The sequence below is a fragment of the Rhynchophorus ferrugineus genome, unplaced genomic scaffold, assembly GCF_030347505.1.
Source record: "Rhynchophorus ferrugineus isolate W39M unplaced genomic scaffold, kcgeb_rfMv2 rfM11, whole genome shotgun sequence".
Taxonomy (NCBI): domain Eukaryota; kingdom Metazoa; phylum Arthropoda; class Insecta; order Coleoptera; family Curculionidae; genus Rhynchophorus; species Rhynchophorus ferrugineus.
This window is the reverse complement of record NW_027472590.1, coordinates 32,664,745-32,678,840: the sequence shown is the minus strand read 5'-3', so window position 1 is coordinate 32,678,840 and position 14,096 is coordinate 32,664,745. Positions and strand designations below refer to the sequence as shown.

Below are 14,096 nucleotides of genomic sequence, written 5' to 3'. Positions count from 1 at the left end.
CCCGCTCCGACTTTGCACGGGCATAAAATATATATGCCTATGTCACTCAATGAAAACATGATTAAAATCGATCCAGTATTTTTGGTTCATTCATTACTGCCCTTGGCCTGCACGCATTAAATTTAGAGTAAAACAATTCCTCTTCCCCTATACTTACTATGAAGATCTCCTGCTATCTTTGGAATATCTAAATTCATACAATTTTTATTACATTACACATTTTTAAACACAAATTTTAAATTTGTAATATCTCCGAAAATATTTGTTTAATTTACATGCTGTAAGGAACCATATTGATCTATATTAATTGCACACTGTATTTAAGGTACTTAATTCGATAAGGATTAATGCCGTATTGCTTAAAATAGCTTCGTAAATAAGCCATTTTCTCACGTAAAAAGTAAACAATAAAAATGGTTAATGTGGGTTATCCCTAAAAGATAAACATATACCATCGCGGACTTTTTTGTAGACCTTTTTATGGTGTACAATACTGTAGTACATTAATTTGATCTAACTCGTAGGGTTAGACAGCGTTTTTGCTAATTGCTAAATAAGCCTAAAAAATAGGTTAATTTACGACATCACGTTAGAAACCTCTAAAATTAGCAATGTTGCCTTAGTATATTATGCATGTATTATACATATAAACCTTCCTCTTGAATCACTCTATGTATTGAAAAAAACCGCATCAAAATCCGTTGCGTAGTTTTAAAGATTTAAGCGCACATAGGGATATAGGGACAGAAAAGGCGACTTTGTTTTATACTATGTAGTGATGACACCCATGATATATTGACAATTCAGTGACAAACATGTCTAACTTTGACTTTTAATTTATATTTATATCAGTTTATTTTTTTAACCATTTTTTTTGTAATGTTGATTAATATTTTTGTTTTAAAAATCACATGTATCATACTTAAATTGTCCCTTTTATTGTCTATATTAAGTTCCACTTGCCCGGTATCTAGTTTATATCAGTTAAAGGACCTAAACATCGATAAGTACTACTTATCGTCCACGAAAATGAAAACTAAACCCGCCAGAAACGATGATACCGAAGACTCGAGCCCGGAGTATTGGTTTAACATCATGTCGGATGATAACATTTATCACGCCGTGATAAGAAAACGAAACAGCGACTTGATTCTCCCTAATAAGTCGTCGCTCACCATTTACCTCGACCGCAACACGAGCCATACCGAAAAAATAGAGATTGCCCAACTTTACGAAGGGTATATAATGGAGAAACCGAAGAATAGCTCCCTGGACGGGTACGTCACGGATGGTTCTTTCTGCGGCCACGTGCTGATAGATTATGATTTCTACTATATCGGCGACGGACGAGACGTAACGAATTATGTGGCGATCGATTCTCTGGATGATTTAAACAAAGAGTTGGGCGGCAAGCACAAGTTCGGATTTCCCTCCAATCAGTTTTACGATAGGCGACAGTCTGTTGGGAGTGATGTCAAGGAAGCGTATGTTCGGTGGAAACAAAAGGGGTAACTATAAATAGTTTCAATTAGTTTTGCTTTACTTTTGTTATTGTCCAGTGTTTTATTGGAATTTTGAATTTGAACACTTTCATCACTCAATATGCTTTCAACGAAGCTCTCATGCGCATTCTCTTAGGTAATTAATGGCGTTGCAGTCTTATAATATAACATAGGCTATCATTAGGTCATAACGAAGTTAATATAACATATGCATATGATATGCTTTAGAGAAACTTTAAGAAAGAGAAGTTTTTTTTTATTACACTTCGTGAGTCCACAATCTGCCCTATTGGCAATAAGTATTTCTTCTGTCTATATTATATATTCATGGCATGTAGAAAATCACTTCATTAAGCAATTTTCTGTATAAAATATTATCTTAATTAATTAGTCTTATTCTAATGCTTATTCTAAAGTCTACATATGTCCAGTAATCAGATCAAGTGGTGTTAAACGTTTTAGTCTACGCACTTCACTATCACGTCGCATATTTAGCTGATTAGCGAGTACATTGGGATGCACTGACACTCTTTCGAAGTACTTCACACAAGCACGTTGAATTACACTCGTTATAGGTTCTAGAGGAATATCGCGTTGTATCGCTTTATCTGAAATATAGTACGGAGCATCAACAATGGCACGCAACACCTTATTTTGGAACCGTTGAATGATGGATATATTAGATTTGCTAGCGGTACCCCATAGTTGAATTCCATATGTCCAAATGGGCTTGAGTATAGACTCATACAGCAATACCTTGTTATCTAATGATAACTTGGATTTGTGCCCAATGAGCCAATACATTTGATATAATTTTAGTGCCAGTTGTTTCCGTTTAGAGAGTATGTGCTTCTTCCAGGTTAGGCGTCGATCTAAATGCATACCAAGATATTTAACATGCTCTGCTTGGGGGAGTTGACGATGATTGATGTTCACTGGTGGACATGTTCTTCTACGCAGGGTAAACGTTATATGCGTGGATTTTGATTCATTGGCTTTAATACGCCATGTCTTCAACCATAATTGTATTTGCTCCAGGTGGGTTTGTAGGTTTATTGATGCTGTGACTGGATCTTTATGGGATGCTAAGACTGCTGTATCGTCTGCATATGTTGCCACAGTAGTTATTTTTGTGGTGAGCAGATTAGCCGTATACAGAAGATACAGTACTGGACCCAGTACACTACCTTGCGGAACTAAGAAAGAGAAGTTGAATAAGTATTTAGATGTATGAAAGATGAGATTATAGGATAAGCAGGTAGATCAATATTATGTTTGGTTGTGTACTAAGTTAATTATCTATTGTCTATGAACTGAGGGCAGATATGATCTGTCTTTTATACTGCAATTCCATTTAGAAGGTCAATTCAACAAGATATCAACAATAGCCTTCCTACATATATGCAGATAAAACCTATAATTACCTATTATTTTAGCATCTAGTAGTATTTTACAGTAATTAGTTAATATTACAGTAGTTAGTGTACAGGATGAATACATTAACGCTTTGTACAGCATTAGAAAATTACGAGTTTTTATAACAACTTATATTCTACAGAGAACATCCATTCCATGAGCAAGATCATGTTTTATATACCTAACCATATTATTTTTCTAGGATGCTGTGCTCTCTTGTTGTCGTAATAGACAATTCGTTTTTAAGGGTGCTGCATGGTGGAAATCGAGCGGCCGCCATTTACCAGAGCCTGCTGTCACTGGAAGAGGCCAATGCTATATTCAGAACCACCGATTTCGACGACGACAACCAACCGGATAACATAGGGTTCTACGTGAAGAACCTGGTTGTAATTGACACAGAGGATGCTCCATATTTCATGGTGAACTATCGGAGAGATCCTAGAAGCATCAATAACGTCTTCTTCAGATTTACAACGCAAGTAACACTTTTTATTTTCAAGTGATATTTTGCTTTGATTTTAATTTAGCATAGTTTGGCTTGGCAAGTAGGATTTTTTTCATATAATACAATAGTAGATATCCTTTTGGGAAGAACAAGATTTTCCTGTTACTATCGACGATAAAAATAAATTATAATTCTCTTCTAAATAAGATTTCAATACCAAAGAATTCTTATCTTCACAGGGTTATATCTATAAGTTTATACATGGGTTCTAACAGTGGTCTTTGATGTGAATTTCTTCTAGACTGAATTGTAAGATTATTTAAGAAATGCAATAGAAGAAAAAGTAAATGTTATTCGAGCAAAAATTGTGGATAATAAATTTATTACTAATTCGAAAACAATCCAGATTATACAACGTGGGGCAAAAATCCCGCTACCATTTTGATTACCTATAACTTAGCTCTAAAGAAAAGATAAGTTAGTTTGGTTTTCATAAAAGGTTTATTTATTTTCTCTTTTATTTTTTTTCGTTATGATTGAAAAATTATATCTGCTAAATGGTGACCGCGATTGGCTATGAAACTTTCGGCTCCCTTTAAGGTATTTTTCATGACATCCTGCAACATCTGAGGCTGAATTTGTTCAATTTCGTGATGAATATTGTCTTTAAGATGTTGGATCGTTTGGGGCTTATTCACATAAACTTTTGTTTAAACAAAATCCATAAGAAAAGGTCTGGTGCTGTTAAATCTGGAGATCTGGCTGGCCATGTTAAATCGCCACTTCGCGAAATTAGTCTTTGTGGTCCCATCTTGCTGCAACCACGTGTCCGCTAGTCCATTTCAGGCACAAGAAAATTTCGATGTCCTGGTATCGTTTAGCAATAACACAAACTGCTACACCTTGGTAATTTTCAAAAAAATAGGGACTAATGATGTTTCCAGCATCAATTCCACAGCATACAGTTCTTTTTAGTGGATGCAATGATATTTCATGAATTAACTGAGGATTCTGTGTTCCCAAAAATCAGACTGTTCTGTTTATTGACGGGGCCATTGAGAAGAAAATGGGCTTCATCGTTCATTATCAATTTAGACGAAAACTGTTGAATATCACCAGAGAGCCTTAGGATTGCATTATTGTACTCAATTCGTTGACCAGTATCTCTCGGTAGCAATTTTTGGACTGGCCTACAGACAGTAACAAAGTCCTAACAAAAACCTGCTGGATTTCTACATTACAAAAGGCATTTCATTAAATCAAATTAGTACAGAAAGCTTGTGCGATCTAACATCTGATCACACTCCAGTATTGTTAACACTGGGCGCGACAATCCTAAGAAAAGCAAAAAAGCCTAATCTTACCAACAAATATACTGACTGGGACAAATTCAGATTAATACTGCAGGAACAAATCAGTTTAAAAGTAAGACTTAAAACTATAGATGATCTTGAGCAACAAACCAAACATATAACTAAACAAATTCGGTCAGATGCAAAAGATGCTACCCCAATAGCAAGAGAGAAATCAGAATATGAAGTACTTTACCCCCTCGAAATTAGAGAAATGATAAAAGAAAGGCGAAAAGCTAGAAGAGTATGGCACAGGACGAGAAATGCTGCTGACAAAACTACGTTTAATAGAATTAGTAATCAAACGAATCAAAAGATCAAAGAGTATAAACAGAATTGCTTTCAAAAGTATTTATGTGAATTAAGCCCACAAGCGGACAAAGATTATTCGCTATGGAAAGCAACTCGAAGATTTAAAAGACCAATTATTCGAGTACCGCCAATTAAAAATGATAGAAATGAATGGGTTCGACGCGACAATGAAAAAGCTGAATTGTTCGCAGAATATTTAGCTAACATTTTTCGGCCTAATGATATAGAATCTACCACGGATACAACTCCTATTTATCAACCCGATGTAGATCTAAATTTAATTTATCCACTGGAAGTTGCCACTGAAATTGATAACCTCAATCCTAAAAAGGCACCTGGTATAGATGACATTTCACCTGGATTATTGAAAGAACTGCCACGAAAAGCAATCATCATGTTGACATATATATTTAATGCCTGTTTAAGGTTGAAGCATGTCCCGGAATGCTTTAAAGTTGCACAAATAATGCTCAAAAAACCTGACAAACCTGCAGAACAAGTCGAATCTTACAGGCCTATTTCGCTACTACCTGCAATATCAAAGCTATTTGAGAAGCTGATATATAAACGTGTTAAACATTTGGTAGCAATACCAGATTTCCAGTTTGGTTTTCGAAATCACCATTCAACTATCGATCAAGTGCACAGAGTAACTGCGGCTATTGAAAGAGCATTTGAAGAAAAGAAATACTGCCCTGCAATATTCCAGGATGTCTCACAAGCTTTTGATCGGGTTTGGCATTTGGGATTAATCTGTAAGATGAGCAAATTGTTACCGCGTAACTATTGTCAATTGCTGGAGTCATACTTATTAGGAAGAAAATGTAGAGTATCGCACGAAAAGGAGTTCTCGACATTTAAAAATATCTCGGCTGGAGTTCCACAAGGTAGCGTCTTAGGACCTCTCCTGTATCTGCTCTATACTGCTAACATTCCAACAACAAAAGAAACACTTCTTGGAACCTTTGCTGATGACACAGTTATTATGGAAGAGATCTTTACCTAGGGCAATAGAAAAAGTGCAAGTGGCAGTCAACAAAATCTACAAATGGACAAAAGATTGGAAAATTCAACTTAATAGCTCCAAATCTGTCCACGTAAATTTTGCATTAAGGCGAAATAATAAAAACTTAATTATATCACTCAATGGATGCCCGATTCCTCAAGCAGAATCAGCAAAATACCTTGGAATCCATCTTGACGGTAGATTAAATTGGAAGCATCACGTTAGACAAAAAGCAAAACACATTAGAACCAAAATAAAACAACTATACTGGTTAGTCGGAAGATACTCCCAACTTGATCTAAAGTCAAAGAGGTTGATCTATAATACAATTATAAAGCCAATTTGGACCTATGGGGTGCAAATATGGGGTTGCACTAAATATTCAAATCAGTTAGTCATACAGCGCTGTCAAAACAAGATTCTTCGATTGATTACCAATGCCTATCGCTATGTAACCAATGAAGAACTGCACAATGACCTGGAAATCAAATGGATTTGCGAAGTTGTGCAGGAATTCGCCTTGAAACACGAAAGAAGATTACTAAATCATTCTAACGTGGAAGCAATACAACTGCTGGACAGCGCACAGGATGTCAGGAGACTGAAACGAACAAAACCATACGAACTTGTGTGAACATTTAGTGTGTATTATTAGTGTAAACTATAGCTATAAGTTAATAATTAATAAATAATTATAATTTTATAATTGAGGAATACATACTGATGTATTTTCTCGTACTCGTCTTGCTTGTTAATTAATCCAAGCACATAGGAAAAGTAGTAATAAATTAATTGTAATAATAATAATTAAGATTGTACTAAGCGTATCTAATAAAGATGTTATAAAAAAAAATGTTGGACTAATTGATTATGTGTGAGAACATTTTCAAATCATTTTTCTACGTCTCCGCATTGATGTTTCTGGACAGTATCGCGCACCAGTGTCGTATCGTACCGTCGAAAATTCGCGTGTAAACGATAAATTGTGGTTTTATGAGGCACTGGACGATTAGGATATTTTTAACGCAATTTTCGCTGAATGGCGATAATGGAACGAGTAGTTGTAATAAATATTGTCACTACTTCTGCTCGTTCTTGTGGCGTTTATTTATCCATAATAAAATTTGGAGGTTTACACAACATAATGGTTGAAGCGAAACTGTGCAAAATAGTAGCGGGACTTTTGCATCACCTGTTACATATATTTACATAGTACCTTTTTCGTTTAAGTTTTATTTCTCAGGCAATTTTGTTTCGTTAAATAAAAAACACGTCACCTCTGGCTTTATTACGGTGGAAAATCTTAATTTTCAAATTCTATGGTTTCACTGCCTTATTAAATTTTTTTCCAAATAAAGTAGCCTGATAACCAGGTGAATTTATGAACGTTATTTTCATATTTCAAGTGATGTAACTGAACGAATTTAGTTAATTGCTTGGCGATCATATTAGTGGTATAGATTGTATATAATATATACAATCCAGCAATTTTTACTAGGGCGAATCAAAATTAATTTTTTTAGTTCTACTGACATTAAATCAGAATAATATTCAACGTTCTATATTTCTCGTGGCAGTCTTTAAATTACACGTTTTTGACTCTATGGAGTTCGTTTCTAGTTTATGAGGAAGTTCACTAAATGTGTATTTCTGTAGGTACAAAGAACTATCAAAGTATTGTCTGGGTATACAGTTTACTGCGCAGAGTTTCGAAAACAAAATCCTCGGCGCCAGTTTTATGCCGGATCCGTTTCCTGGTGGTGTGTGTGCAAAACCCATAATAAATAATGCGTTCAATATTCTTATTGTGACCTCCATGACTACCAGAGGGCACCGGGTACCACAGATAATCCTAGATACTACGGTGGCGCATGAAATAGGTACCTTTAATTCCCGCAATTAATTCACTAATTGAGATAAACCATCACTGTAACAGGTCAATTGAAAAGTCCCCGGACTACCATAGTAAAACACACTTTTTTGGCAAAATTATTTTTTTTTTATTCAATATAATTCTCTTCAAGGGTGATACATTGATTATGTCGATGTTCCAACTTTTCGATACCATTTTTGTAGTACGATTTGTCCTTTGCTTCAGAATAGGCCACAGTTTCGGCGATTATCATTTCATTCACAAAATTTCCTCTCAGCGAGCATTCCTTTGAGATCTGAGAACAGGAAATAGTCGCTGGGGACCGATATGATCGATATGATTTTTGACACGGTGCATTGTCTTGGTGAAGCAGCACTTTCTTTTTCTTCAAATGCGACTGTTTTTCGTCGATTTCGTCCTTCAAACGGTCCAATAACGCTATGTAACAGTCGCTGTTCATTTCTTTCTTTTTCCAAGGTAGTCAATGAAAATTACTCCATACGCATCCCAAAATACAGACGTCATAACCTTGCCAGCCGACTGTTGCGTTTTCCCCCGTTTTGGAACGGATTCATCGTGTGAAGTCCGCGTCGATTGGACTTCGGAGTGAAATGATGGAGCCATGTTTCATCCGTTGTCACATATCCATGCAAAAACTCGGGTTTATTACGCTTGATAATCTTCAAACACTGATCCGAACCATCAACTCGTCGTTGTTTTTGGTCAAAAGTGAGCTCGCGCGGCACCTATATTACATAGAGCTTTCTCATACCCAAATATTCGTGAATTATATGATTTACACGATCAGTTGATATCTTTAAAGTGTTAGCTATTTCATTCAGTTTCAATTTACGGTCATTCAAAAGCATTTTGTGGATTTTTTAAATGTTTTCGTCAATAACAACCTTTTTTGATCGTCCACTGCGTTCACCGTTTCTGGTGCTCATTTCACCACATCTAAACTTAGCATACCAATTCTTGATGGTTGATTTTCCTGGGGCAGTGTCCGGAAATTCGGCATCAAGCCAACTTTTTGCTTCAACTGTATTTTTTCCTTCAAAAAGCAATATTTTATCAATACGCGAAATTCCCTTTTATCCATTTTTTTCACAATAACAAAAGTTGCCTCACTCAAAATGCTATAAATCACAAATTAATGATACGACAACTGTCAAATTTATACACGCATCTTTTAAGTGTGAGGGCTCACTAAAAACATACGAATTTAATTGTAGTAGCGCCATCTATGTGTCAGGCCGTAGACTTTTCAATTGACCTATTAATTTTAGGTCACAGCTTCGGTAGTTATCATGATATAACGCCGAATTGTTTCGGCTACATAATGTCACCACAGACTTTCAACGATCACAAGTCGAAGAAACATATTACCTTCTCATCGTGCAGTAAGGATCAAATATTACCGATATTGGTGAAAAAAGGGAGTTGTTTTGAACCCATCACCTCTCCGTTTTGCGGAAATGGTATTATGCTAGTTTCCTTCATTTTTATCTTCGTTACTTCGATGATTACTTGTCAGGAATACTGGAGGAAGGAGAAGAATGCGACTGTGGAGTCACATTGGACTGTTTGCAGAAAGATCCTTGTTGCAATCCAAGGAGGGCCAGAGGGCTTCCTTGTAAAGTCAACAAGAAACAGGGCTTTCAGTGTCATCCTTCTCAAGGAAGGTGTTGCAGTAAGGCATGTACTTATGCAAAAGATATTCCGAATGTGGTAATAATCATTTAGTATTTATTAATATTGTGATTTTGATGATTTTCTGAATATTTTTGGATGTATTTTCTATATACGAGGGTGTTTCAAATATGATATGAATATGAAAACAAACGAAACTACGACCACGAATGAACGTCAAGTGCCGACCGCCGTACCGCAACGTATTGTGATTCGTTTTTTATTGTGGGAAGGCGTTAAATAGACGGAAATTTTTCTACGTTTGTAAAATCAGTTCGATAGCGAGTGCCTAAGTAGGGCTTCCATGTTTAAATGGGCCAAAACATTCACAGATGGCTTCGAAACCGTTGAGAATGGAGGACCTCATTTTGGAGGACCGTAGGATGAATTTTCGAGACGTTTCGGCTGAACTCGACATCAGTATTGGTAGTGTAGAGTCTATCATCCACGAATACCTTAAAAATCGCAAAATAACGGCGCGATGGGTTTCTAAATTGTTGAACTTCGAGCAAAAATTTACGCGGTTGAAAGTTTGTTGTCGCTTGCTGACGCTATAAGATGCGGAGGGGAACAGTTTTTAACGCGAATCTTCACTACACATGAGACATTTGTACACTATTACACTTCCGAAAGCAAGATGTCGTCTAAAGTGTAAGGAAGGAGGAAGGGGCGCCAGTCAAAGCGAAGACAACCAGGTCCGCGGGTAAGGTTCTTTTTACGGTGTTCTGTGACCAGCGGGTGTACTGTACATTCATTTCCTGCCCACCCAACGTACTATTAATGCTGCATACTATTCTAACCTTCTGAAAATACACGTGAAACCTGCTTATCGCTCAAAACGGAGAAGTATTCCAGCACGAAATGCGATTCTTCTCCAGGATAACGCGCGCCTTCATACAATTTCACAATTAAAAATTGTAAATAAAGTCTCACGCTAGATACAATATCGCAATTAGGGTGGGAGGTACTGTAACACCCCTCTATAGTCCGGATTTATCATCCTGCGACTACCACATGTTTGGACCACAGAAAGAAGTCCTCGGAGGTCAAAGATTCAACAACGACGACGAGGTAGAGTAGTTCCTGTGCCATGGCTGCCCGAGTTGTCCAAGGAATTCTTTGATACCGGCATCAAAAAACTTCGGAAAATATGGACAAAATGCGTAACTAGTCAGTCACTAAACGTGTCAGAGTATTTGTCTCGATCATATTTGAACCATCCTCGTACTATGCATTATAGTATATTTAAAGTTATTTTGTACATACGTCATCTAAATTTGTGACGTCAAAACGTCCCAATGTTGCCGCATGAAATCAAACAACAAACCGAGTCTTAGTTCAATTCGGTTTTGACATGCAACAAAATTCTAATCTAAATAAAATAATTGAACAAGAATTTTATCAAATATAATTTATTTTAACATTATAGGACAACTAAAAACTATAGTTAACTATACAGCCATGATAGTTTAAAGGTTAGAGTTATAACTTCTTCTCACTATTGCTTTTAAGAATTTTGCACACGTCCGACCACCGGACGACTTTGACAGGCTTTTCTTTTACGCGCTCGAACTAATCAGACATCTTGATGGCGTATGTATGAAAAACTTTGAATAGACTATATATGTTATATATTTATATACACTATGTTTTGTTTGTTTAATATGGGCCACAGTTACCTTAAAGTTATACTTGCAATTTACAATCATTTTAGGATTATTTATTGTTATTATTATGCTCATTGCAGATAAATGTTCTCTGTTATTGTTGTCTCTATTCTCTGTAAAAATATGTATACTCTTTTAAAATTTATATGTGTATTTTATACCGTATATGTTTTTTTTTAATGAAATATATTATATTAGGCTCAAATTGAATATTTATAACCGATAATTTCGCTTATAGTTAATTAATTTTATGTACGTTGGCTAAAATATATTTTATAAATCAGGGTCATATATTTTACCACCGAAATCACTTTAAAATCGAATAATGAGCATACATTTATTTTAAGTCGTATTTTGATAAGAGAAATGTTTTATTATAATCATAATTCGCACTGAGAATTTTTAACGCTTCTATTATAATCGCAATTTATTGAATTAGTAATGTCCTATATACATGACTATATATTAAATAGTGCTAATTTTTTAAATTTTATTAACAACTAGCGACCCGCCCCGGCTTCGCACGGGTGCAATGCTGATACTAAATTAAATACACTACAGAAAAAATATGAACGTTGTATATAAAAACATAGCGGCCCGCTCCGACTTTGCACGGGCATAAAATATATATGCCTATGTCACTCAATGAAAACATGATTAAAATCGATCCAGTATTTTTGGTTCATTCATTACTGCCCTTGGCCTGCACGCATTAAATTTGGAGTAAAACAATTCCTCTTCCCCTATACTTACTATGAAGATTTCCTGCTATCTTTGGAATATCTAAATTCGTACAATTTTTATTACATTACACATTTTTAAACGCAAATTTTAAATTTGTAATATCTCCGAAAATATTTGTTTAATTTACATGCTGTAAGGAACCATATTGATCTATATTAATTGCACACTGTATTTAAGGTACTTAATTCGATAAGGATTAATGCCGTATTGCTTAAAATAGCTTCGTAAATAAGCCATTTTCTCACGTAAAAAGTAAACATTAAAAATGGTTAATGTGGGTTATCCCTAAAAGATAAACATATACCATCGCGGACTTTTTTGTAGACTTTTTTATGGTGTACAATACTGTAGTACATTAATTTGATCTAACTCGTAGGGTTAGGCAGCGTTTTTGCTAATTGCTAAATAAGCCTAAAAAAATAGGTTAATTTACGACATCACGTTAGAAACCTCTAAAATTAGCAATGTTGCCTTAGTATATTATGCATGTATTATACATATAAACCTTCCTCTTGAATCACTCTATCTATTGAAAAAAACCGCATCAAAATCCGTTGCGTAGTTTTAAAGATTTAAGCGCACATAGGGATATAGGGACAGAAAAGGCGACTTTGTTTTATACTATGTAGTGATAACAAGAGTTCATCGGGCTATTAATATTTGTTTAAAATTGTATCATTATATTTTAGTATTTTAGAAGTTTACGCGTAACGCTGTTAATATAAGTGGTATCTCAAAATAGTATATGTCCTAGTATGTACTAGATTCTTCATTTAGTTTACTGTCCTTAATGTCCATGGTAGTTGCTCCCTCTTTGTTTGATAAAAACAATTTCTCACCAAAGAAGGTTTTTGAAATAAATTTGACGAATACACTTTGTGCTTTAATTTATTGGAGGTAAAGCGCAAATTATATAGTGCGTATGATAGCTGTAATTCATATTTTCAGCTACTTGGCATTATACTATTTATGGTTATAGTTTTATACTATACTTGGTAATTTTACATTTACGTAAGTCTATCTTTGATGTGATTTGAAACAAAACTGAGCCAGTCTCTCGCAAAACTGTTAAATTAATTATTGTCTAGTGAAAAATTAGTGTCAGTTCGCTAATGTGATAAAATCGTGCTGAACATGTTGCATATCCATCTATTTTTCCGTATATCTACCAAACCGTATATCACTTCTTAAGAATGTACGTATTTCTAGGACTGTAACAATTTTGACCACAAATGTCCCTGTCCCGAAAATCAGCCTCGTTGTAACTGCGGAATAAACGGGCGCTGCATCAAGAACGAGTGCCACAGCACGGAATGCACCAGGTTAGAATTAACCGAGTGCCGTTGCCAGGCGGATAAACTAAACTCTACCTGCCAAATCTGTTGTCTCCTAAACAACTATTGTCTACCAGCGGTCCAGGCATCCCGCCAAGTGCTAACCGACTCGTCCAGCAAACCGATATATCAGCGGCTGCTGAGGAAATCGGACGAACGTGGCGCGAAACAAGGAAAACGAGAGACCTTCTGCCAGAAAAACGAGAAGTCCTGCGTGAATTTATATTTCTTTCAGGGCAAAGCCGGAGGATATTGTTTAAGAAGCGGCAAACTTGGACGATGCAATCAACGACTGGAGTGCGATATCTTTCAGAACCAGCAAAGTTTTCCGCTTATAAGAAGTTCGGGTGTGAGCTTTATGCCGCCTGGGTATATTCGGATATTATTGTATGTCATTGTATTACGTATTGTTTTACAGGGAAATATATATTGATGCAATTTTCTCCATTCTTTTAATTTGTTAGTCATATTGAATTTAAATTATTTTTCGACCTGATTTATTTAGCTGATAGCAAATAAAAAGTTTGTAATAAAATCACAACTCTTAGATACAAGACAACTTTTTAAGACCACCATGACGACGTCTCGCTCATTTTTCTTTTTTTCTAGCCCTTTGTAACCGTACCATTTCCATAGCGCTACCGTACTTCCTTTACCTAACCTAATATCCTGTCTATTCTCCCGTTGACCACATGTATCATTCAATATTAAAATAAACAAGTTTTATTCAATCAGTGTTTTCAGTTATCA

General features: G+C 35.6%; 2 protein-coding genes across 4 annotated transcripts in view; one reads left to right on the top strand and one right to left on the bottom strand.

Annotated features, from left to right (window-relative positions):
- Trpgamma (Transient receptor potential cation channel gamma) overlaps nt 1–14,096 on the bottom strand; it is a 249,720-nt gene that overhangs the window by 10,478 nt on the left and 225,146 nt on the right. The window lies entirely within an intron of this gene.
- On the top strand, nt 848–13,788 carry LOC143204958 (disintegrin and metalloproteinase domain-containing protein 10-like). Its single transcript, XM_076417913.1, has 6 exons — nt 848–1,508; nt 3,121–3,420; nt 7,693–7,916; nt 9,199–9,390; nt 9,447–9,640; nt 13,222–13,788. Exons 1-6 carry the CDS (start codon nt 880–882, stop codon nt 13,777–13,779), a joined length of 2,097 nt encoding a protein of 698 aa, XP_076274028.1. The 5' UTR covers nt 848–879; the 3' UTR covers nt 13,780–13,788.

What these genes read in the sequence shown, in the direction of transcription:
- LOC143204958 (XM_076417913.1), top strand. Translation starts at nt 880, where the DNA reads ATGTTGATTAATATTTTTGTTTTAAAAATCACATGTATCATACTTAAA. An exon ending in TACGGTGGCGCATGAAATAG is followed by an intron (nt 7,917 to 9,198) that starts GTACCTTTAATT and finishes TATTAATTTTAG; the next exon opens with GTCACAGCTTCGGTAGTTAT. An exon ending in CTCTCCGTTTTGCGGAAATG is followed by an intron (nt 9,391 to 9,446) that starts GTATTATGCTAG and finishes ATTACTTGTCAG; the next exon opens with GAATACTGGAGGAAGGAGAA.